This window comes from Dendrobates tinctorius, unplaced genomic scaffold (genome assembly GCF_039654945.1).
Source record: "Dendrobates tinctorius isolate UK_male_01 unplaced genomic scaffold, ASM3965494v1 ptg000082l, whole genome shotgun sequence".
Classification (NCBI taxonomy): domain Eukaryota; kingdom Metazoa; phylum Chordata; class Amphibia; order Anura; family Dendrobatidae; genus Dendrobates; species Dendrobates tinctorius.
The window spans coordinates 16,211,255-16,237,759 of NW_027361750.1; the positions used below are offsets into that span (position 1 = coordinate 16,211,255).

The following is a 26,505-nucleotide window of genomic DNA, read 5'->3' on the forward strand; positions in this document are numbered from 1 at the left end:
TAAAGTCATGGAATGCGGATACCACTTCTAAAAAGTTGCTTACCAACCTGCCATTCCATGGCTCTAGGCTTTTTGGAGCCAAGCTGGATCAGATAATTTCCGATGCCACTGGTGGTAAAAGCACTTCTCTTCCCCAGTCTCGACCAAAACGCTTTTTTTTAACAAGAAGGGTTTTCGGACGTTTAGGCCTTTTCGTCCCTTCTCTTCCACAGAGAGATCTACCCAGCAAGGTCGGCCTTCCGCCTCTAGGGAGCGGGAGCAGAAAAGACCATCTTACAAGCTTGCTCCCCTCTGGAGATCTAGAGGACAATACTCCAGGTCTTCAGGCGCCCATTCCGGTAGGTTTTCCTCCAAGTGACGGGTCACTCCCACCTGGAAGCTCTTTCAGGGTGGGAGGCAGACTTTCCTTTTTGGTGGACGCTTGGTTGTCTGTTGTCGACGATGCTTGGGTCAGTGAAATCGTCGCATCCGGATACAAGATCGATTTTTGCATCCCCCCCAAACAGACGGTTTTTCCTGTCTCGACCTCCAAGACAGCGGTCCCAGATTCCAGGGTTCTTTCAGGCCGTCTTCTCCCTTCTTTCCGCCGGAGTGATCGTTCCCGTTCCCCCAAACGGACGGTTTTCAGGATTCTATTCAAATCTGTTCGTAGTCCCGAAGAATGACTGTTCCTTTCGTCCAATCCTGGACCTCAAATTGCTCAATCGCCACGTGAAGATTCTCCATTTCAAAATGGAGTCCCTTCGAACGGTGATAGCCTCAATGGAACCCGGAGAATTTCCCTGCTCTGTGGACATACGGGATGCATATCTTCACATCCCTGTTTGTTTGCAACATCAGAAATATCTTCGTTTTGCAATTTCAGGAAAATCACTACCAGTTCACGGCTCTTCCCTTCTGCCTAGCCTCCGCTCCCCTTGTTTTCACGAAGGTGATGGCGAAAGTCATGGCCATCCTTCTCTCCAGGGGGATCCTCATCATCCCTTATCTGGACGATCTCTTGATCAAGGACTCGTCCCATCAAGACTGTCTTCAGAGTCTTCGCATAACCCTGGATACTCTCTGCCGCCTCGGATGGATAGTCAGCAAGGAGAAGTCCATTCTGAGCTCCACTCAGCGCCTGACCTTTCTGGGCATGGAATTCGACACGAATCTAGCCCGGGTGTTTCTTCCTAGGGAAAAATTTGCGCCTCTTTCCAAGGGAATCCGAAGCCTCAATCGGCCAACGCCCATTCCCCTTCGATCCTGCATGAAGGTTCTGGGGAAGATGGTAGCCTCCATGGAAGCAGTGCCCTTTGCACAATTTCACCTTCGCCCCCTCCAGCTGTCCCTTCTTTCAGCCTGGGACAAGACCACGTTGGCCTTGGACTGCCCCATTCTCCTCCCTCTCAGAATGAGGCAAATCCCTGACTTGGTGGACAATGCCAGCGTCAGTTCTACAAAGAAGGTCCTTTCTTCTGCTTCAGTGGCAAGTCATCACCACCGATGCCAGCCTTCTAGGGTGGGGAGCGGTTTTCCATAAGAAAACAGCCCAAGGATGCGGGAATCCACAGGAAGCTTTCCTCCCTATCAATCTTCTGGAGATCAGAGCAATCTTCCTTGCCCTCCTCCGCTGGCAGCCTCTCCTCGTAGGCAAGCCAGTCTGCATTCAATCAGACAACGCCACGGCTGTGGCGTACATAAACCATCAGGGGGGCACACGCAGCAGACAAGTAATGTCAGAAGTGGCAAAGATACTGCGCTGGGCAGAACGTTACGTTCCGGCAATCTCCGCCGTTCACATTCCAGGGGTGGAAAATTGGGCAGCCGACTTCCTGAGTTGTCAAGGCCTAGCATCAGGCGAATGGGTTCTTCATCCCACAGTCTTCAATCAGATATGCCAGCGCTGGGGCTCACCGGATGTCGATCTCATGGCATCTCGGATGAACCACAAGGTTCCGCGCTTCGTAGCCAGGTCCAGGGATCCCCTAGCCGTCGCTTGCGACACCCTAGTGATTCCGTGGTCCCAATTCCAACTTCTGTCTCTGGTTTCCGCCTCTTGCCTTGATCCCAAGAGTGGTCAAGAAGATAAAATCGGAAGGCGTCCCAGTGATTCTAGTGGCTCCAGACTGGCCAAGACGGCCTTGGTACGCGGAGCTGGTGAACATGCTCGCGGACGTGCCCTGGAGGCTTCCAGACCGTCCAGATCTTCACTCGCAAGGCCCCCTTTACCACGAGAATTCTCAGTCTCTGAGTTTAACGGCATGGCCGTTGAGGCCGCGATCCTGAGGGAATCGGGTTTGTCCATCCAGGTGATTCATACTATGATCAGAGCCAGAAAACCAGCCTCTTCCTGCATTTACCATAGGTACTGGAAGGCTTTTTTCCATTGTTGCGACGATGATAAAGTCTTTCCAATGTCCTTTTCCATTCCATCCATACTTGGTTTTCTCCAGTCTGGCTTAGATGCGGGTCTGTCCCTCCGCACCCTCAAGGGCCAGGTCTCTGCTCTGTCTATCCTCTTCCAAAGAGAGCTCGCTTCCTTACCGCAGGTTAAGACTTTTCTCCAAGGGGGTCGCCCATGTCGCTCCTCCTCATCGTTCGCCGATAGACCCGTGGGATCTCAGTCTTGTTCTTGGCGCTCTCCAAAAGGCGCCGTTCGAGCCTATCCAGGACATTCCTTTATCCCTTCTCTCATGGAAGGTAACCTTCTTGATTGCCATTACATCCATCAGAAGAGTTTGAGTTGGCGGCCTTGTCATGTCGTTCTCCTTACCTGATTCTCCATCAGGACAAGGTCGTCCTCAGGCCCGTTCCTTCTTTACTTCCAAAGGTGGTATCCTCTTTCCACATCACTGAGGATATCGTTCTCCCATCTTTTTATCCTGCTCCTTCTCACCCTCTTGAGAAGTCTCTCCACAAACTGGATGTAGTTAGAGCCTTGCGTGTCTGTCTCGCCAGGACCGCTTCATTTCGTCAGTCCCGATTCCTTGCTGGTCATTAGAGTTGAGCGATACCGTCCGATACTTCAAAGTATCGGATCGGAATGGATCGGCCGATCTTAAAAAAAAAAAAAAAAAAAAAAAAGTATCGGTATCGCCGAAATCCGATACCGGAAGTCCCATTCAAGTCTATGGGACTTCCGGTATCGGAATAAGAAAAACCCTGTTTTTGCCTTGTACAGCCTCTCTGGGGTCTGTACGGGCCTTTCGGGGGGCTGTGCCGGCCTGCCAGGGGGTCTGTGCCGGCCTGCCGGGGGGTCTGTGCCGGCCTGCCGGGGGGGCTGTGCCGGCCTGCCGGGGGGGCTGTGCCGGCCTGCCGGTGGGCTGTGCCGGCCTGCCGGGGGGCTGTGCCGGCCTGCCGGGGGGCTGTGCAGGCATCGTCCGATGGGACTACAAGTCCCATCGGGCGGTGCCTGCTACCATGACAGTGATTGACACATTAGCCAATGATGGGACAGTAGTAGTCCCATCATCCGGCTAATGTGTTGAATGTAAAAAAAAAAAAAAAAATTACATGCTACATACATGCTACATTCATACTACATACATGCTACATTCATACTACATATATACTACATGCAACATACATACATATATACTACATGCATGCAACATGCATACTACATATATACTACATGCAACATACTACATATATACTACATGCATACTACATATATACTACATGCTACATACATACTACATATATGCTACATACATACTACATATATACTACATGCATGCTACATACATACTGCATGCTACATACATACTACATGCTACATACATACTACATATATGCTACATACATACTACATGCATGCTACATACATACCACATACATACTACATACATACATGCATGCTACATGCTACATACATAACACATATATACTACATGCATGCTACATACATACTACATGCTACATACATACCACATACATACTACATACATACTACATGCATGCTACATACATACTACATGCTACATACATACTACATATATACTACATGCATGCTACATACATACTACATGCTACATACATACTACATATATACTACATGCATGCTACATATATACTACATGCATGCTACATGCATGCTACATACATACTACATGCTACATACATACCACATACATACTACATATATACTACATGCATGCTACATACATACTGCATGCTACATGCATGCTACATACATACTACGTACATACTACATGCTACATACATACCACATATATACTACATACATACTACATACAATACATTCATACAATACATACATAGACATACAGTACATATAACATAGAGTAACATACTTACCAATACTTGTCACATTGTTCCCCGAAGCCATTGTCTTTTACGGAATAAATATTAACATAACAAACCACAAAAATACTCACCCACGATCCGAAGCAGTCCACGAGTGTGTCCCACGACGATCTTGGGTAGAGAACTGCAGCATCAGCTGATGCTGCCGTTCTCTACGGGCTGCAGGAATCCAATGACGGAAGGTAGGTATCCTTCCGCACTGTATTCCTCCGCCACTTAAAAAAAAAAAAAAAAGTCCCTAGTCTCACTTTATGCCATTGCTGTGTGGGAATTTCCCACACAGCAATGGCATAAAGTGAGACTAGGGACTTTTTTTTTTTAAGTGGCGGAGGAATACAGTGCGGAAGGATACCTACCTTCCGTCATTGGATTCCTGCAGCCCGTAGAGAACGGCAGCATCAGCTGATGCTGCCGTTCTCTACCCAAGATCGTCGTGGGACACACTCGTGGACTGCTTCGGATCGTGGGTGAGTATTTTTATGGTTTGTTATGTTAATATTTATTCCGTAAAAGACAATGGCTTCGGGGAACAATGTGACAAGTATTGGTAAGTATGTTACTCTGTTATATGTACTGTATGTCTATGTATGTATTGTATGAATGTATTGTATGTAGTATGTATGTAGTATATATGTAGTATGTATGTAGTATATATGTGGTATGTATGTAGCATGTAGTATGTATGTAGCATGCATGTAGCATGTAGTATGTATGTAGCATGCATGTAGCATGCAGTATGTATGTAGTATATATGTAGTATGCATGTAGCATGTATGTAGTATGTATGTAGTATGTATGTAGTATATATGTAGTATGTATGTAGCATGCATGTAGTATGTATGTAGCATGTAGTATTTATGTAGTATGTATGTAGTATTTTTTTTTTTTTTTTTTAACATTTAACACATTAGCCGGATGATGGGACTACTACTGTCCCATCATTGGCTAATGTGTCAATCACTGTCATGGTAGCAGGCATCGCCAGATGGGACTTATAGTCCCATCGGACGATGCTTGCACAGACCCCCGGACATCAGCACAGCCCCCCGGCAGGCCGGCACAGCCCCCCGGCAGGCCGGTACAGACCCCCACAGGGTGCACAGACCACCGGCAGGCCGGCACAGCCCCCCGGCAGGCCGGTACAGACCCCCACAGGGTGCACAGACCACCGGCAGGCCGGCACAGCCCCCCGGCAGGCCGGTACAGACCCCGGGCAGTCCACACAGCCCCCCGGCAGGCCGGCAGAGACCCCCGGAAGGCCCGAAATGACGGCGCATCATGATGCGCACACACCGCGCATCATGATGATGTCATTTCGGCTGTCAATCAACTTTGAACTTCCGATGCCGACTTCCGATATTGAAAAAATATCGGAAGTCGGTATCGGAATTCCGATACAGCAAGTATCGGCCGATACCCGATACTTGCGGTATCGGAATGCTCAACACTACTGGTCATCTCTGAAGGTCGCCGGAAAGGGCTTCCGGCATCCAAATCCACGATCGCTTGCTGGATTCGTTCTACCATTCTGGAAGCGTACCGACTTCAGGAAAAACGGCCCCCTCCGGGAGTGAGAGCTCATTCCACTCAGGCTGTGGCAGCTTCGTGGGCCGTTCGTCACCAGTCTTCGGCTTTACAAATTTGTAGGGCCGCGACTTGGTCGTCTTTGCACACTTTTGCGAGGTTCTACAGGGTTCATACCCAGGCCTCGTCTGATGTAGTTGTTGGTAGGAAGGTTCTGCAGTCGGCGGTGGCGCATCGGCCAACCTAAGCCCTTCCTGGTTTTTCGTTCCTCTATTGCTGTTCCCGCCCTTGGGACTGCTTTGGAACGTCCCATGGTAATCATGGTAATGGATTTTTGGTTCTTACCGTAAAATCTCTTTCTTGGAGCCTTCATTGGGGGACACAGCACCCTCCCTGTTTAAATTGTACCGTGTTGGGTCTTTGAGTCCCTTGTTGGGTTGGTACATATCTTTAGTGTTTTCGTTGCTTCTCCTACTGCTTTCTCACCAACTGAGGCACTTGGTGCCTGTCGGTGGGTGTATTCTGCCGGGAAGGAGCTAATTTTCTTGTTTTGCATAGTGTCAGCCTCCTAGCAGCAGCAGCAGCATACACCCATGGTAATCTGTGTCCCCCAATGAACGCTCCAAGAAAGAGATTTTACGGTAAGAACCAAAAATCCATCTTTTACAGCGTCATCTTTTTATGATGACACCGTAGAATTGTATGACGCTGGAAGTATCGCAAAAATCTCTTTGTCTGGAGGCACGTGAATAAGGATATGGAACCCAGTTTATTGGTCCCTTCAGCTGTGATAACGGTGATCATAGCGGACTTTGCTCTGCTGCAGCTCCTTATTTCTCACTTCTGGTTTTGAGAAAGGAGACCCCAAGACCTCCTGAAGGAGCTGCCCTTACTGGGAAAATTGTCACCTGTGTGGTTAAAAAAAAAAAAAAAAAAAATTTTATACTACTGTAAGGGTACGTTCACACTGGACGTTTTTGCTGCATTTTTTATGCTAGTTTTCAGCTGCTTTTTCCATTGCCAGCAAAGCCTATGAGATTTCAGAAATCTCATGCGCACACACTGTTTTTTTTGTGTCATAAAGGATCTTGTGCTATACTGCGTTTTTTTGGACATAGAGCATGTCACTTCTTTCAGCATTTTTGCAGCGTTATTGCAGCGTTTTTCACCCATTGGCTTGAATGGGTATTGGAAAAAAAACGCAAAAATGCAGGTATCATTACTTGCTACTTTTTTTCTGCAGAAAAGTCATGGACAGCAGGAAGTGACCTCCCAGCCAAGAGCTTGGGGTGTGGTTAGTGAGGTGTCCATAGTGACAGTGAGCTATTGTGGGGTAGTGTCAGGTAATGAGGTGTCCTGATTGTGAGCTATTGTGAGGGAGTATCTGGTAATAGCCATGTCTTGGTATAGGAGAATGAGCATTAATGTTATGGGTGGTTCTACAGGAAGCAGCTATCTCTTCTATTTTTTATTTTTTTTTTTCCTCTGGGGGCACTCAACTTTATTAGCATGCACAAAGAGACACAAAAACGCATGAAAAAAACGCACAAAAACCTGCGTTTTTGCCACAGCTTCTTTCCTGCCAAGAAATCAGGTTTTGCTACAGAAAAAAAAGCAGCAAAAACACCCTGTGTGAACTTACCCTAAGGCTGTGTGCCCACGTTTCTTTTCTTAAGGGTTTCCGCAGCGCTTTTAGACGCGCATTTCTGCAGCGGAAACGCTTAAGAAAAGCCTCCCATGTAATCATAATTGAATCCGCACATGTTGGGCTAATGGTGCGGTTTTTTCCGCTGCGGAAACGCTTAGGCTATGTGCCCGCGTAGCGTTTTAAAACGCTCACTAAAAACCGGACTCCTTCCCAGAAATCGCGCGTTTTTTTCAGCGCGACTTCACCGTGATTTTACCGCGATTATGATCGCGATTTTGCCGCGATTTTCGCGTGCGATATTCAAGCACTTTCCAAGCGATTTGAAGCATCGCTTGGAAAGTGATTGACAGGTTGGTCACACTTGTCAAACATAGTGTTTGACAAGTGTGACCAGGTTTTTACTATTGAGGCCGCCTATGCGGCCTCAATAGTAAAAGATAGAATGTTAAAATGCTAAAAAAAAATAAAAAAATCGGGGTATATTTACCTTCCGGCGTCCCGCGATGCATTCCCGGGCCTCAGCGTTCCCAGTAATGCCTTGCGAGACCTGTGATGACGTAGTCTCGCGTTGTTATAGTGATCTCGCGAGACTACGTCATTACAGGGCCTTGCCGCAAGGCATTACTGGGAACGCTGTGGCTGTGGACCTTCCAGAAGGACAAAGTCCCCAAACCGACTTCAAGAAGCACCCATAAATTGATGGAAACAAAGCGCTGGAGGGTTCTCAAGTGCCCAGCAATGAGTCCCGATCTAAATCCCATTGAACACCTGTGGAGAGATCTTAAAATTGCTGCTTGCAAGAAGGCGCACTTCAAATATGAGACACCTGAGAAGAAGCTTGTTGATGGTTATAGGAAGCAATTGATTGCAGTTATTTATTTCAAAGGGTGTGCAACCAAATAATAACCCCTTCTCGACCTGTGACGCAGCGTATGCATCATGAAAACCTGTGCCTTTTTTACCTGTGACGGAGCATATGCGTCATGATGGGATCACATTCCTGCGGGTCGGGTGACTTGGGTCACCCGACCCGCAGGTACAGGAGGACTTGTACTTCACCCCAGGGGAGAGGCTTTGCCCCCCCTTCCTGTGGCTACGATCGCTCTGATTAGCTATTTCACTTTCAAAAGCTAATCAGAGGAATTGTAATATTTCACCAATGAAACTTGGTGAAATATTACAATCCAGCCATGGGCGATGCTGCAGTATCATCGTCCATGGATGGAGACAGCGATCTGCCGCCGTGTTTGCTCCCCTCCATCCTGTCCTCCGCTCTCTGCTCGGTCCAATCCCACCCCTACCCCTCTGTACCTCCCGAGTCCCAGCTTCCCTCAGTCTTCCTCCATGGGTGCAGCCATCTTCCAAAATGGCGGGCGCATGCGCAGTGCACCTGCCGAGTCTGCCGTCCGGCAGATTCATTTATTCATTCCAGGTACATTTTGATCACTGTGAGATAGACCCTCACAGTGATCAAAATAAAAAATAGTAAATAACCCCCCCCCTTTATCACCCCCATAGGTAGGGAAAATAATGAAATAAAGAAAATTTATTTTTATTTTTCCACTAGGGTTGGAATTAGAGTTGGAATTAAGATTAGGGTTGGGGTTGGAGTTAGGGTTGGGATTAGGGTTAGGGTTGGTGTTAGGGTTAGGGGTGTGTTGGGGTTAGGGTTGGGATTAGGGTTAGGATTGTGGTTAGGGTTGGGATTCGGGTTAGGGGTGTGTTGGATTTAGGGTTGAAGTTAGAATTGAGGGGTTTCCTGTTATGATTGGGTCACCAAGGAGGAGAGCAAGACCAAGCTAAGCCACAGAAAACCAGAGAGGTTGGTAACTAAGCGGATTGCAGACCCCTGATCCTATCTACACAACTAGCAGTAGCCGTGGAGCGTAACTACGATGATCCTAGACGCCTCGACACAGCCATAGAGCTAAATAAGCCTAAAGCAAGAAAGGGGAAATCTAAACTGCCCCGGAACAGACCCCAAAGGAATAGATAGCCCCCAAACATATATTGTCAGTGAGATAAAATGAAAACACAAACGTAGGTAGGAAAATAGACTGAGCAAACGATGGGGCCCACACTAACTAGACAGGAAAGGAAAGACAGTCTGCAATCGCGCAAAAAACCCTGCAAAAAATGTCCAACACATCTGATAGAAAAATACTGAAGTCGCACGACTACGCCCACTATATCAGCACTCTGGTATATTCTGAAAGCAGAGCAAAAAGAAGCCAATCTAATATAGGACAAAAACAAACTGGCACAAGCAGTAACATATGGATGGAGATTCAGCACAGCCCCACCCGGAGCTGGCTGACCACATAAAACCAGATCAAATGTGAACAATAGTAAAAAACACTTAGCTGAGCATGCAGGGACTGAGCTGGAAACTAAGACCTCAGGAGGCAGGAAAAAATCACCAGCAGGGATAGAGAGAGTCGGCTGTCTTAAATCCAGTCAGAAACTCCAGATCTCCAAACGTCGTCCTCATTATCAGATGGCAAGCCTCTGTTAATCAGATCAGTTCCATTACCTTCAATAACCACCAGAGGGAGTCTAGAAAGAGAACTCGCGACCCTTTTGTCAATATATCCAGCTCCACTACCTTCACTAATAACCAGAGGTAGGCCAGAAAGCGAATTCACAACAGTTCCACTGTTTAGGCACATCAGGAGCTCTCTAAACGCGACATGGCGCCACCATTAATTCCAGCCAATTTTCCGTTCAAAAAGTCAAACGGTGCTCCCTCCCTTCCGAGCCCCCATGTGTGCCCAAAGGTTTACCCCAACATATGGGGTGTCAGCGTACTCAGGAAAAAATTGAACAACAACTTTGGAGGTCTAATTTCTCCTGTTACCCTTGGGAAAATAAAAAATTGGGGGCTAAAAAATTATTTTTGTGGAAAATTTTTTTATTTTCACGGCTCTGCGTTATAAACTTCTGTGAAGCACTTGGGGGTTCAAAGTGCTCACCACACATCTAGATAAGTTCCTTGGTGGGTCTAGTTTCCAAAATGGGGTCATTTGTGGGGGGTTTCTACTGTTTAGGCACATCATGGGCTCTCCAAACGTAACATGATGCCTTCAGACCATTCCATCAAAGTCTACATTTCAAAACGTCATTACTTCCCTTCCGAGCCCCGACGTGTGCCCAAACAGTGGTTCCCCCCAACATATGGTGTACCAGCGTACTTAGGACAAACTTATGAGGTCCAATTTCTCCTGTTACCCTTGTGAAAATAAAAAATTGCGGGCTAAAAAATAATTTTTTGAAGCACTTGGGGGTTCAAAGTGCTCACCATACATCTAGGTAAGTTCCCTGGGGGGTCTAGTTTCCAAAATGGGGGGGGGGGGGAGTTCCAAAGTTTAGGCACAACAGGGGCTCTCCATACGCGACATGGTGTCCGCTAACGATTGGAGCTAATTTTCCATTCAAAAAGTCAAATGGCTCTCCATTCCATTCTGAGCCCTGCCGTGCGCCCAAACAGTGTTTTATGACCACATATAAGGTATCCGTTTAATCAGGAGAAATTTCCCAACAAATTTTAGGATCCATTTTATCCTGTTGCCCATGTGAAAATGAAAAAATGAAAATTCTTGTGAAAAAAAGTTTTTTCATTTTTATGGATCAATTTGTGAAGCACCTAGGGGTTTAAAGTGCTCACTATGCATCTAGATAAGTTCCTTGGGGGTCTAGTTTCTAAAATGGAGTCACTTGTGGGGTAGCTCCAAAGTTTAGGCACACAGGGGCTCTCCAAACGCGACATGGTGTCTAACGATTGGAGCTAATTCTCCATTCAAAAAATGGCGCTCCTTCCCTTCCGAGCCCTGCCGTGCGCCCAAACAGTGGGTTTCCCCCCACATATGGGGTTTCAGCGTACTCGGGACAAATTGGACAACGACTTTTGGGGTCCACTTTCTCCTTTTACCCTTGGGAAAAAAAAAATTGTTGCTAAAAGATCATTTTTGTGACTAAAAACTTAAATGTTCATTTTTTCCTTCCATGTTCCTTCTGCTGCTGTGAAACCCCTGAAGGGTTAATAAACTTCTTGAATGTAATTTTGATCAGATTGAGGGGTGTAGTTTTTAGAATGGTGTCACTTTTGGGTATTTTCACTCATATAGACCCCTCAAACTGACTTCAAATGTGAGGTGGTCCCTAAAAAAAATTGTTTTGTAAATTTTGTTGTAAAAATGGTAAATAGTTTGTCAACTTTTAACCCTTATAACTTCCTAAGAAAAATAAATTTGTTTCTAAAATTGTGCTGATGTAAAGTAGACATGTGGGAAATGTTATTTATTAGGCTAGTTTCACACTAGCGTTACCAAGCGCAGCGCAGTGCCGATGCTAAGCTCCGCCACCGGCCGCGCCCCCTCCGGTCAGCTCCTCCTCTGGGCGCATGACGCTGCATGTGATCAGCGTACCCTATATTTAGCATTGGGTACGCTGGCCGTGTGCTGGTGTGGTTTTGCCGGCGCATGCGCCCTTTTTGTGCTGCACCGATGTGCGCCGAACGCACTCTGTTGCATTTTTGTGCGCTCGGCGCAGCGCAAAAAGGGCGCATGAGCCGGCAAAACCTTACCACCGCTCGGCCAGCGTACCCAACGCTAAATATAGGGTGCGCTGATCACATGCAGCGTCATGCGCCCAGAGGAGGAGCTGACCGGAGGGGGCTCGGCCAGGGGCGGAGCTTAGCGGCGGCCCTGCGCTGCGCTTGGTAACGCTAGTGTGAAACTAGCCTTAACCATTTTGTCACATAACGCTCTTGCTTAACAGAATAAAAATTCAAAATTTGAAAATTTTAAAATTTTCAAAATTTTCGCCAAATTTCGGATTTTTTCACAAACCAAAACTTATTGACATAAATTTACCACTAACATGAAGCCCATTATGTCAAAACAGTCTCCATATCGCTAGGATCTGTTGAAGCGTTCCTGAGTTATTACCTCATAAAGGGACACTGGTCAGAATTGCAAAAAATGGTCCGGTCATTAAGGTCAAAATAGGCTGGGTCATGCCAACAATTTTTTCCTGCCAAATTTTGGGACTTTGTGAAATTATGTCCAATTTGCTGTGTTTTTGTTGTCTCAATGCACACAAAGGAAATATACTTGTATGACAACACGTGTAATTCCAATTATTTTCTGGGAGAAATACTTAATTTTCTGGAACAATTTCAAGGGTGCCAACGCTTTTGACCATGACTGTATATTAAGTTATAAACGCGTAATTAAAACTCAAAGTATGACTTATACCGCAGAATAAGTTTAGAACATTTTGTGATCTTTTGTTGTGGATTGATGTTTTTTTTTTTTTTTTTTTTCATTTTTATTTTTTCTTAACGTAATGTCCAGGAGCAAATGTGAAACAATTTTAGCTGTTGTCCAGTCCTATATTGATGACCTATCCTTAGGATGGGTCTTCTATTTCAGACCAGTGGCGATAAGACACCCGGTTACTCCCATGATCACCTGTTATTAGCTCTGGTGATGGCCGGGTGTGAACATTGAATGGAGATGAACAGCCCTGTACCATTCAGTGTGTCGAGAACCACAGAACGGCTTCTACGTAAGATATTAGGAGCTCCATATCTTCTTTACTTCACTGAGAACCATTAATAACAATTTACTCAACGAGTTAAGTGAATTGTACCAGATATCTGGGTTATTATATTATGGGACCGCCGAAGCTGCACATGGGGGCTTTCTTATATCGTATACAGCAGAATTTGAAGGACTGAACCACAAGATGTCAGTATTGTTTTCCTAACAAACATAGCCATCCAAGCTCATAGTGATAGCCGTAGTTCTGACGCTAGCAATCTGCTTCATGTTACAGTCATAGATTATGCTTGTGTGTATAATTATATGTTTGTTTTGCTTTCAGTCAATGAATATAGTCCTCAAACCGAACTGGAAGAGGAAGAACCAGCAGAACTGTCAGGTATGGAAGGTGACCTGCATACTATATGTAGAGGACTCGTTGGGTCTGTTCACCAAATACTGACTTATTGGACATATTTAGGAGTAGGAACATTTTTATTAACACTCTATTCCCTGGTGTTGTGCAGATTTTCCAGACGCAAATGAAGTGCATGAACAAGCAGAGGAATCTGCAACAGACACAGCAGGTAACAGCTTCCTTCATCCCTTGATATTGTAATTCTAGAACCTAGAAGACTTGGTGATGTAGGAATCTGGCCATGTCCTCAGCCCACCATTGTGTCATTACTATGTAATTCTGTGTCCTCAAAAGAGGAGCAGTAGTGATGATTGATCATGCTCAGATAAGGTGTTATCTAAGCATGCTTGTGTGCTAACCAAGTGTCTGAGGCTGAGTGCAGACGTACTTTTTGGCCCTGCGGATTTTTCCGTGTAGAATGGAAGAAAACCGCAGGTCAAATGACCTGCATTTTTCCTGCGGATTTCTTCCATTTTTCACGCGGTTTTCATGCGGTTTTCCATTGCGGTTTTCCCCCTGCGGATTTGGTGACAGGGGAGATAGAAAACCGCACAAAAGAAGTAACATGCTGCAGATTTTGTACCGCAGGAAAACCGCGCTGAAAAATCTGCAGCGTCTGCACAGCGGTTTTTTTTTCTTTGCTTTTAATGGTACTTTACATCACAATGCGGATATGCAACGTTTCTGCGCGGTAAAATCCGCTGCGGAACCGCTGCAAATCTGCATCGTGTGCACACAGCCTTACATGTTCGAGTCCCCGCGGCTCCATGTCTCACTGGTGTTCGATAGCCACAACACATAACAGGGGTTTCCGGTTTGTTCGACAGACAGAACACGTGCAGGGATTGCCAAACACCTGTGACACATGCAGCCATGGGGACTTGAACATGTTTTTTGAGCATGGTGAAGACACTGTAGCACCCGGGAATTTTCAGATAACGCCGTATCCCAGCACTTTTGCTCATCATTACGGAGCAGTTATCTGTCTTGATAAGAACAGATTGCTCCACGCTATGGGTTATCGGCAGTATCCCCCAATGCAATGATTTTCAGAAATGATTGTACTGCTAAGTCCAGCACTATATTCATTTTGCTTTTAAAACTGTAAGCGCTTGTTAAACCTCATTTGAGCCATTGATTAATAGTCAAGTTGTAGCCACAACTAAAATTGCTACAAAATGTATAAAGGATCTAAAAGATATACAGCTCTGGTGAAAATTAAGAGACCACTGCACAGTTTTATAAAAATCAGCTTCTCTACATGTCTGACAGCCATTCCATTCCATTGTCAGTTGAATTCCAACCAGAGTACACCTCATTCTACTTAATGTGCTTTTGATTAGGTGATCACCTGAACCAAATCTTATTTAACAAAGCAAAGTATAAAAAACCCTGCTGTGGTGTTCACAATCCTCTTGCAATAGGACAAGCTGGATGGCAAAACAAGTGCTAGTAATATCCCAAAAGTAATAGGAATAAAAAAAATAACTTTTAACCATGCCAAAGGAGTTGAAAAGAAAAGTCTTGAGTGAGGAAAAGGGGGGCTCAATTCTGGCTTTACTAGCAGAGGGATAGAGTGAGCATCATGTTACCTCCATCCTATAAAATTTCTAAGACGTCAGTCCATTACAACAGGGTCAAGCAGCAGACATTGGGGACAACAAAGCTACAGACCAGAAGAGGGCGAAAATGACTCTCCACTGACTGGGATGACCGTCATCTTATTTGAATGTCACTCAGCAACCGCAGAATGACATCATGTGACCCACAAAAGGAATGGCAAATGGCAGCTGGGGTGAAGTGCACGGCAAGAACAGTTTGTAACAGGCTCCTAGAGGCAGGGCTCAAGTCATATAAAGCAAGAAAAAAGCCTTTCATCAATGAGAAGCAAAGTTGAGCCAGGCAGAAGTTTGCCAAAGACCATAAGGATTGGACTATAGAGGACTGGAGTAAGGTAATCTTCTCTGATGAGTCTAATTTTTAGCTTTGCTCAACACCTTGTTGTCTAATGGTTAGCCGGAGACCTGGAGAGGCGTACAAGCCACAGTGTCTTGCACCCACTGTGAAATTTGGTGGAGGATCGGTGATGATCTGGGGATGCTTCAGCAAGGCTGGAATTGGACAGGTTAATCTTAGTGAAGGAGGTATAAATCAAGCCGCATACAAGGTTATCCTGGAAAAACAGTTGATTCCTTCTGCTCAGGCAATGTTCTCCTACTCTGAGGACTGCTTTTTCCAGCAAGACAGTGCGCCATACCACACAGCTAGGTCAATCAATGTGTGGATGAAGGACCACCACATCAAATCCCTGTCATGGCCAGCCCAATCTCCAGACCTGAACCCCATTGAAAACCTCTGGAATGTAATCAAGAGGAAGATGGATAGTCACAAGCCATCAAAGAAGAACTGCTTAAATTTTTGTACCAGGAGTGGCATAAGGTCACCCAAAAGCAGTGTGAAAGACTGGTGGAAAGCATGCCAAGACACAGGCCTGGCGTCAGCACCCGGCATACCCGGGCAAGTGCTGGGGCCCTGGCGAGACGGGGGGCCCACTCACACTGTCTGGGAATGCGACCTTAGCTTGAATCAGTGGCGGCGGCGGCAGCAGACGCGCTTCTATTGGACGCATACATTCTCATTCAGGCCAATGATAGCGCGTCGTCAGCCAATCAGAGTCCAGGCAGTCAGGAGTGTCTTCCTGTGTTTGGTGGAGAGCTCCCCTGTCCCCCCTCCCCCTGTCTCTTCTCACATGTGCCACGCAGGGATGAAGCGACGAGGCGGAGACAGGAGGAGGCGGGCGGAGGACAGAAGCTTAGTTTGAAAACGGAACGGAGGGACCGTCCGGAGACACTGACACATCCAGGCGCTCGCTGAGGCTCCAGTCCTCGCTCCAAGTGGCGGCTCCTACCTGCTGTGGTAGCTGGCACCGGCGGACACCGACACATGATCCCGGCGGGCAGCGGCACTCGCTGAGGGCTGAGGCTCCTTGCTCCCCAAGTGTTGGCTCCTGCTGCAGCTGGCACCGGACACCAACGGCGACACATGATCCCGGCGCTCACTGAGGCTCCTCACTCCAAGTGGCGGCTCCTGCTGCAGCTGGCACTGCAGGTACTCAGACTGTAGTAACACTTCTCAACCCCCAAAAAAGGTGATTTCTGGCTTTAGGGAGGGGGTGATACCTGGGGAGGGGTGATGATAGTTACAACAATGAAAAAATGATTAGGGGGGACCGAGCCGGGGCCGAGTTCTCATTGCTTCATAATCATTACAACTCATCAGGAGGAGCGCGCTGATAATGACAAACCTCCAGGGGGACTCCGAGGAGGGTATGGTATGTAACTTATGGAAGCCATTAGTGATGAGCCCAGCGGAGATGAGAATGAGCCCAGCAGGGATGAAAATGAGTCCAACGTGGGAGATGAGCCTATTCTCTATGGGGCATTATATGGGGCCCATTACCCTGTTTCGAGCATTATATGGGGCCCATTGTTCTGTATGGATCATTATATGGGGGCTCATTATTCTGTATGGATCATTATATTGGGCCTGTTATTCTGTATGGAGCATTATATTGGGCCCGTTATTCTGTATGGAGCATTATATTGGGCCTGTTATACTGTATGGAGCATTTTATTGGGCCCATTATTCTGTATGGAGCTTTATATGGTTTCCATTATTCTGTATGGAGCATTATATGAGGCCCATTTTCTGTATGGAGTTCTGTATGGAGCATTGTATGTTGCCCAATATTCTGTATAGAGCATTATATGATGCCCATTGTTAGGTAAGGAGCATTATATGAGGACCCTTTTTCTGTATGAAGCAATATATGGGGCCCATTATTCTGTATGAAGCAATATATGGGGCTCATTATACTGTATGAAGCAATATATGGGGCTCATTATTCTGTATGAAGCCATATTTGGGGCTCATTATTCTGTATGGAGCATTATATGAGGCTCATTATTCTGTATAAAGCAATATTTGGGGCTCATATTGTATGGAGCATTATATGAGGCCCATTATTCTCTATGAAGCAATATTAGGGGCTCATTATTCTGTATGGAGCATTATATGAGGCTCATTATTCTGTATGAAGCAATATATGGGGCCCAGTAAACTGTATGGAAGACTGTGATGCCCAGAATACTGTATAAAGTTCTATACTGTCCAATCTAAAATGAAAACTTTTGAGTCCCCACCTAGGGCACTGTGCTCTGCGAGGATTTGCTGGTTTCTGAGCTATTGTAGAATTTACAATAGAGATCACTCATGTAATGTAAGAAGTAAGTGATATCTTTGGCATTGTACTATACCTATATTCCTTTGCCGTATCTGTGCATCATGAATTGTGGTACATGTTAAAGGGGCCCACTGAGACACTTTCGCCCGGGGCCCACAAAAACCTGGAGCCGGCCCTGCCAAGACACATGAAAGCTGTGATTAAAAATCATGGTTATTCCACAAAATATTCATTTCTGAACTCTTCCTGAGTTAAAACATTAGTATTGTTTCTAAATTATTATGAACTTGGTTTCTTAGAATTACTTGAGGTCTGCAAGCACTGCATTTTTTTATATTTTGACCATTTCTCATTTTCTGAAAATAAATACAAAATTTAGTGCTTGGAAATTCGAAGACATGTTGTCAGTAGTTTATAGAATAAAAGAGCAATTTACATTTTACTCAAAAATATACCTATAAAGAGAAAAATCAGACAAAATGAAAATTTTGCAGTGGTCAATTTTTGCCAGAGCTGTATATATGTATACGCCTTAACGTGTGTTGTGTTGGTGTTAACATTTGTAACTCAAATACTGCCACCATGTGGTTGGATGGCCACATGACACACTAAGGCATTTTTATGTGTGGGCCAATAGAGGGAGACTTGACACATTCTTGTTTGTCGTAGAGGACACCGTGTCCTCCACTCACCTCCCAGGGTATGGGGGCTGAGGGAGAACTATGCTGCGCCACCAAGTCACCAGTGTAGTATAGAGCGCCCCCTGCTACACCTATAGCCATCACCCATATCACAGCGCTGTAATGGAATGTACAGCGTGATGTGATACCAAGCAGGAGAGCAGAATCTGGTCTTATCCAAGCTCACTCCTCCATGCCCTGCACTTGGAATGCAGCAGAGATAGTGTCCAGCTCCACTAACCTGCACGTTTGCCTCAGGTGCTCCTTCTTCACCAACCCGTGGCTGGCCACCTCTACTGCGTTCATCGCCCATATTAAAGCGCTGTTCAGGGTTTGCCCAGCATGTTTTGGGCATTAGCAAGAACAAAGAGGGTTCACGCTTAGCGGTGCCTGCTGCCCAAGGACAGAAGGGTGGAGGACACGCGCCTCTCAGATCATTGGCTCCAGTGCTCAGCGGATCCTGAGTGTAGGGTGGGGGAGACTGGACTCTGACTGCGTAGACCAGTGGGACAACACGCAAAGGGACCTTCCTGTTGGCTCTTCCTGGGTACTTTATGTAGCTAAAATAGCGGATGCCTTTACATTGCAACTCTCATTTCTAATTTCAGTATGAGAACTTAATTGGATGCATTTTTTTATCCTTCCTACTTCATTTCTCATAATCCAAACTAGACATTAAAAATCAGTAGATGCGCTTTTTTTTTTTATTAATGGTGGGGTGGGGGGAAATCGCCAGCCTTAAAATGTCTAATGGAAACCCCTCATGATATTGGACGTGGGGTATTTTGTGGCGGATTTTGCCCAAGCTCCACCTTGAGGTACAATACAGTGCTATTGAATGAGAGTTTCACAAAACACTTACACGAGGCAGGTAAAATGCAATGGGAAGTGGTCCAGACCACCAACGGTTAAAGCTTTGATTGTATTTATGCGTTTGTTGAAGAATCAAATTGATATCATTTTTTTTTTTTTTTTTAATCTAAATCTCTAGATACAGCTGAAGATCATGTAGAGGGTAAGATGGACGCTTTATACCTTATAACCGTCGTCTGAAACTTAAAGGGAAGGTGCCATAAAAAAAAATGTAAAGAATTAATGTTTAAATTTTCTTAAAAAATATTATCATTTGTTTATATTTTAGCAAAATATGAAAAATAATTTTAAAAGTTTTGGCATTTCCACTTTCAAACACTAGGGGGAGTAGCTACTGAAACTTGACAAAAACCTAGTGTACAACAAGCTCACATTACTGCCCTGCAGTAATTATGGGCGGAATATGCTGACATGGGTGTGATGTCAGTCCTTTCTTCCCCTTCTGGGTGTTTGCTAAGGGAAAAGAGAGGATGAGATTCAGGAACACAGTGAGCAGCCATTTTGAAGGTGACTGAACAGTTATACTGACAAGCAGACAGTCACCGAGGATGGCAGGCAGCAAGGATTCTGGGAGAGGAGCAGGGTGACAGCAGCACAGAGTATTTCAGGAGAGCAGTGTGCTGGTCTATGGGGGATAAGATACACGGTTCAGCACTCAGTATCACACAGGACAGGATTAGAAATACAGCTCAGCAGACAGTATCACACAGGAGAGGATTAGATACACAGCTCAGTATCACACAGGTCAGGATTAGATACACAGCTCAGTATCACACAGGTCAGGATTAGATACACAGCTTAGCATCACACAGGTCAGGATTAGATACACAGCTCAGCATCACACAGGTCAGGATTAGATACACAGCTCAGCATCAAACTGGTCAGGATTAGATACACGGCTTAACAGAGTATCACACAGGATAGGATTGGATACACATGTAGATGGACAATGTGCCAGGGTGGCTGTCAGACCTTCTGCAGAATCCTGGATCCATCCCTGAAGCTGCTACCCACCTCTTTACACTATGCAGCCCCCTCTGCTGCCTGCCTGCACACTGATCCCCCTACCTGCACCATGCACTGCAGGCAGGGAAGGGTTAACCACTACAGGCCAGCCTGGCTTTCGGTGCCGCCCCTTGTAACCATGCAGGGATCCTGCTCTATCTGCAGATGCATTGATCACTGCAAGGAGACTCCAGGCTGTGGTCTGTACCGACAGTCACTGTATCAGGGTGATGAGGTGCAACACATCCAGCCAGAAATCAGAGCTCCACAGAAAAGCAGCAGACATAACGCTCCATGTTTCTGCAGCAGCTTCTCCCCGACATCTCCTGACACCACAGCACATGCAGGCTACAACAAGATGGCCGCGATCTCCTCCCACAGCTGTGATGTGAACAGCCTTGGAGTGTGCCCAGGTCACAGCTGAGAGGCAGGAGGAGCGGCCTCAATGTAAGAGATTGGGTCGGAGTCCGACTGCAGTTTCTTATGCCCATGGCTGCCGTGAGGAGTGAAAGTGTCGTTACAACCACACTAACAGAGATGGCAGCCTCCAGTGGCAGAAGTAAAAGGTAATAAATAAAAAAACTATGAAAGTAGTTCATTTAATTTTGTATTAAAAATAATTGATTATATAATCAATAATTATTAATACAAAAATTAAAATCACGGCACCTTCCCTTTAAGAAAACCTTTTTTAAGGTGGCACTGAGTTCATTACAGTGGAAGCGTCATTGCCGTGGGTCCGTGCCACAGAGCGTTAAAGGGTTTTTGTTTTTCCTTTGGATGGGTGAGGGTGTAGACAAACAATATCTCAACTCTCGCCAGCATTACAAACATCTGTTTGTGATACTAATGCTGTAAAACTGGTCATACACATGGGACAGTTTAGTTTAGTTGGGATCGGAAGATGAGCTGCTGCTTCCTGCGTGCCGGTAGCAGTGTGTTCCGGAAGTCTGAACTCCGGCCAGCAGCATGGCACAGCTCTGGCCTAAACTGTGCTTTCCCTTGCCATTCTGCAAGCAAAGGCAACTTTGTCTTCAGTATTGGTGAAGCATGAGGCCTTTGAAGTCGGTCTAATTTCCGGATGCAGACCACTACAAAGCAGCACTTGCAAGCTCTCTTTAGGTGGCCGGTAACGTAGGCAACCATAGAATTAGGAAACCTCTCTGTTCTTGAGTTGCTTGTTTGCAATTTTACTCATTTCTGATTATAAAAAGAAAACCTTTAAAATTGAGCAGTCAGCAGGTTATTCAACACCCTAATGGTATTATGGTAAAGCCCCTTTAATTCTTATTATATTCAGGACTTGCTAGTAGAATTTTATTGGAGCACTTTTGAGAAGTGTATTTTTTGAAGTTTTGTGCGAAAGTGCATTGTTGCGGGTACTTGACTGCTCAGTTGCTGCTCAGCTCTGCGGCACGTTGCTGCTCAGCTCTGCGGCACGTTGCTGCTCAGCTCTGCGGCACGTTGCTGCTCAGCTCTGCGGCACGTTGCTGCTCAGCTCTGCGGCACGTTGCTGCTCAGCTCTGCGGCACGTTGCTGCTCAGCTCTGCGGCACGTTGCTGCTCAGCTCTGCGGCACGTTGCTGCTCAGCTCTGCGGCACGTTGCTGCTCAGCTCTGCGGCACGTTGCTGCTCAGCTCTGCGGCACGTTGCTGCTCAGCTCTGCGGCACGTTGCTGCTCAGCTCTGCGGCACGTTGCTGCTCAGCTCTGCGGCACGTTGCTGCTCAGCTCTGCGGCACGTTGCTGCTCAGCTCTGCGGCACGTTGCTGCTCAGCTCTGCGGCACGTTGCTGCTCAGCTCTGGCCTCCAGTTGTAAATTGACAAGTCCCTCTTCCCTTAGTGTCCTGTCTTCCCTTTGCAGGCGCCCTCATTGCCTGGGTTTGTTTCATCAGGGTGGGCTGTTCCTGCTAAGTGAGCTCCTGATGACGCTGCAACATCAATGTGCCAGCTCCGGCAACGTTATTAGTCGCTCCCTGCGGAGGTGCCATACTTGCAATGAACCCGGGCAATGAAGGTGCTTACGCAGGGTACACGGGTCACTGAGGGAGGAGTGACCTGTCAATCAATGACCAGAGGCCTGCGGTGGGTGGTGAAGTACAGCAGAGCTCAGGAGTTCAGTGCCCGCTCGATTGCAGTTGAGCATAGGACTTCAAAAATGGATTTCTCAATTTCTCAATAACACGCAAAATAATATTCTACTAGCAAGGTATAAATGAAATAAGCATTAAAAGGGCTTTACACTCATATCCTGCTGACAGGTGATCTTGGGGATTGTGCCCCTGGATGGGATTTTTGTACAATAATTTGTCCCCTTCCTGCGCTGCACATCTGCAGTAACCTCTGATGCTTCCTTTTGGATAGCTTTTTACAGGTGATGTACTAGTCAGGTGTTTGTATGGTCGGCTTTCTTTAAGCTGACATGGCAGGAATCTGCGCCAACTTGCAATTAGCTTTAAGTGTTGAGTTTGGGATTTTGCGGTTATTCTCACTTCTGCTAATGAGATCAGGGTATTAAATACTACAGTGTTTTGTTCTAGCGCCTCCACTTTCTATTCTCCTCAGTCGCTGTATTCTTTTTCATTCCCCTCTAGCTACAGAAGATGTTTTCAATGATGACATTGAAGATGAGGTTAATGGTAAGAACCGTTTAGCTCCATGTGATAAGTATATGATGATTTAACATAACCCGCCACTTGTGTAAGCACAATACTTTTCTAGCCAATTAAATCAGAAATGCATGTTAGGAGGATTCTGTGCAAGTTACACAGCAATAATTAGAAATGTCAGGAAATGATTAATGATCGGTAGGGGCCCGGTAACTGCAGATGGCAGCATATTCTGTATAGATAGGAGCCTGTGTGTACACCCATAAGTATATGGAGTAGAGGTGCAGTATAAATTGTACAATATGGGCAGTGCTATGATTGAATCTTGGTGCTTATCTGGTCCAGCACGTAGCCATCCTCACACCATTTGCACCTATGTGCAGGGAGCTGTTGGCTTTCCTTCTATTGCACAAATATGCAAGTGAAAGGAACAAAAAGTGTGCTATTGCCTGTGCTGGGCCTGAATGGAGAGTATATGATGTAGGCATTCAAGGCGAGATTCCAAGTGTCACACACACTGTACCCTCAGGTCCTGCACTGGCCTTAAAGCACCACTCCAGCGTTTATTTTGTTATTTCACCCCTGGAGTGGTGCTTAAAATTCAAGTCCCCTGCCCCCTGTCTGATACTCTCCTTCCAGAGTTTCAGTTTCCGCCATCACTCCGACTCATCTCCTGCAGTTTTTGACCTGCCGACTGCTCCAGGGTTTCATGGAGCGAGCTGGAGGTCACTTACTGGTGAATTATCTTCTGAGCTCCAGCCAGTCAGAAGCTGAGCTCACAAAATGGCACGCAGGGACGGAAGCGGTGGCGAAAAACAATGAAGATGTCAGAGGGTGGGAATATAACCGGGTGCAAGAGACTTGCTCTTAAAGCACTCCAGCAGTGAAAAAAAGCAGAACGCTGGAGTGTTGCTTTTAAGGCTACAGTCACACAACTGTGCGCTGCCATCCAAAAGTACAAACCAGCTTTATTTAATTTATTTTACTCCTCGGCCGTGACCCTAGTTGCATTTTTTTTTTTTTTTTTTTTTTACTTTTGAAGCCGAAAGACTGTGTACACTTTTTTTTTTTCTTCATTAATGTTCTCAATTGCTCAGTTAAAAAAAATTATCTAAGACTTGGATGGGATATTGAAGAACACAGTATGTCCTCAGGGTCCTCTTTTTTATACTGATTCCCTTAGATTTAGATGACCTAGTCTAATCCTCAAAATGGATGAGAATAGGACCTGCTCCGAGTCTCATGGACCGGACACACGGATCCATTTTTAAGATTTGTGGGTGGATCTATGAAATTATTAGTCAGTGTGATGTCCACACGGACATTTTCCATGGATGTGTGATTGTAACCTAAAGCTTTATTCAAACATCCGTCGCTCACATACGTGTTATATCCATAGTTTTCAAATAAATTGCGTGTTCGTGCAAAAAACTCGGAGACATACCGTTTTTCTTCCGACATCACGTATGACCAGCACCATTACAAGTCTATGGCTCCGTGAAAATCACGGCTCGCACACGGGTAGCATCAGTGTGTAATCAATAATGTCAATCAGTAATGTATAGGAGAAGCTTTGTCATTTATTTATCCATGACTCTTGGATCAAGAACACTGACCATTACATTTTTTGTATACATGAACAAACAGACAACTGAATAATGTCATAGGTCTTGTTCAGACATCAGTGTTTTTCACATATGCATAAAAAATGGCTGCTGTGTCCTCGGTGTTTGGCCGGCGCGTCCTCGGTGTTTGGCCGGCGCGTCCTCGGTGTTTGGCCGGCGCGTCCTCGGTGTTTGGCCGGCGCGTCCTCGGTGTTTGGCCGGCGCGTCCTCGGTGTTTGGCCGGCGCGTCCTCGGTGTTTGGCCGGCGCGTCCTCGGTGTTTGGCCGGCGCGTCCTCGGTGTTTGGCCGGCGCGTCCTCGGTGTTTGGCCGGCGCGTCCTCGGTGTTTGGCCGGTGCGTCCTCGGTGTTTGGCCGGCGCGTCCTCGGTGTTTGGCGTGTCATCACTGTTTTTTCAAATATGGCTAAATAAATAAACTACAGTGCTTCTCCTATTCTTTAATGTGTTGTATACGGACAGCACATGGACTTCACGTTGACGTCATCCATGTGTCATCACGGACCCATAGACATGTATTGGGACTACTGATGAGCGAGCGTGCTCATGTCCTGAATATGTATTTTTTTCGAAGACGCAGAAAATACTCCAGTCGCAGGTGCTGCATGTCTTGCTGTTCCGCAGCCGCAACACGTGCAGGGATTGCTTAATAAATAGGCAATCCCTGCGTATGTTGCAGATGTCAAACAGCTGTTACACATGCAGCTGCAGCAACTCAAGCATTTTTTCAACATGCCAAAAACGCTTGTTTAAGACACAAGCATGCTCGAATAACACCTTATCCGAGCACGCTCGCTCATCACTAATTGGGACTTTCTTCTGTGTTGCCAATAAAAAACATACATGTCTGATTTTTTCCTCCTTACACTATTTCCATCTGGCGGCTGTCTGTTTTGCACACTAATGATCTCTTGGGGTATGTTTTTTGCTGTTTAGCTTTTGTTATGAACAAAACTGAATTTGACATTTTCACTGATTTACATCCATTTGTGCTTTCTTATCTAGAAGCTGAAACTGAGGAACCAGAGAGTCGTAAGTAATGGCTTTCCTCAGATCATATGCTTACAGCGCATTGGTATTATAGGGAACCTGTCACCAGAAAAATACTATTAGCCTGCAGATACAGTTGTGGCCAAAAGTATTGACACCCCTGCAATTCTGTCAGATAATACGGTACTCAGTTTCTTCCTGAAAATGATTGCAAACACAAATTCTTTGGTATTATTATCTTCATTTAATTTGTCTTAAATGAAAAAAACACAAAAGAGAATGAAGCAAAAAGTAAAACATTGATCATTTCACACAAAACTCCAAAAATGGGCCAGACAAAAGTATTGGCACCCTCAGCCTAATACTTGGTTGCACAACCTTTAGCCAAAATAACTGCGACCAACCGCTTCCGGTAACCATCAATGAGTTTCTTACAATGCTCTGCTGGAATTTTAGACCATTCTTCTTTGGCAAACTGCTCCAGGTCCCTGATATTTGAAGGGTGCCTTCTCCAAACTGCCATTTTTAGATCTCTCCACAGGTGTTCTATGGGATTCAGGTCTGGACTCATTGCTGGCCACCTTAGAAGTCTCCAGTGCTTTCTCTCAAACCATTTTCTAGTGCTTTTTGAAGTGTGCTTTGGGTCATTGTCCTGCTGGAAGACCCATGACCTCTGAGGGAAACCCAGCTTTCTCACACTGGGCCCTACATTATGCTGCAAAATTTGTTGGTAGTCTTCAGACTTCATAATTCCATGCAAACGGTCAAGCAGTCCAGTGCCAGAGGCAGCAAAGCAACCCCAAAACATCAGGGAACCTCTGCCATGTTTGACTGTAGGGACCGTGTTCTTTTCTTTGAATGCCTCTTTTTTTTTTCTCCTGTAAACTCTATGTTGATGCCTTTGCCCAAAAAGCTCTACTTTTGTCTCATCTGACCAGAGAACATTCTTCCAAAACGTTTTAGGCTTTTTCAGGTAAGTTTTGGCAAACTCCAACCTGGCTTTTTATGTCTCGGGGTAAGAAGTGGGGTCTTCCTGGGTCTCCT

The 26,505-nt window shown here is 45.8% G+C and overlaps 1 protein-coding gene across 4 annotated transcripts in view; it reads left to right on the top strand.

Annotated features, from left to right (window-relative positions):
* Positions 1-26,505, top strand: part of ASPH (aspartate beta-hydroxylase) — a 303,702-nt gene that overhangs the window by 96,532 nt on the left and 180,665 nt on the right. For all 4 annotated transcript variants that reach the window (XM_073583934.1, XM_073583936.1, XM_073583937.1 and 1 more), the window contains 5 exons: positions 13,370-13,426; positions 13,554-13,613; positions 19,359-19,382; positions 22,837-22,881; positions 25,477-25,503. In XM_073583934.1, the coding sequence (XP_073440035.1) occupies positions 13,370-13,426; positions 13,554-13,613; positions 19,359-19,382; positions 22,837-22,881; positions 25,477-25,503 (213 nt within the window). The remainder of the gene's footprint in view (positions 1-13,369; positions 13,427-13,553; positions 13,614-19,358; positions 19,383-22,836; positions 22,882-25,476; positions 25,504-26,505) is intronic.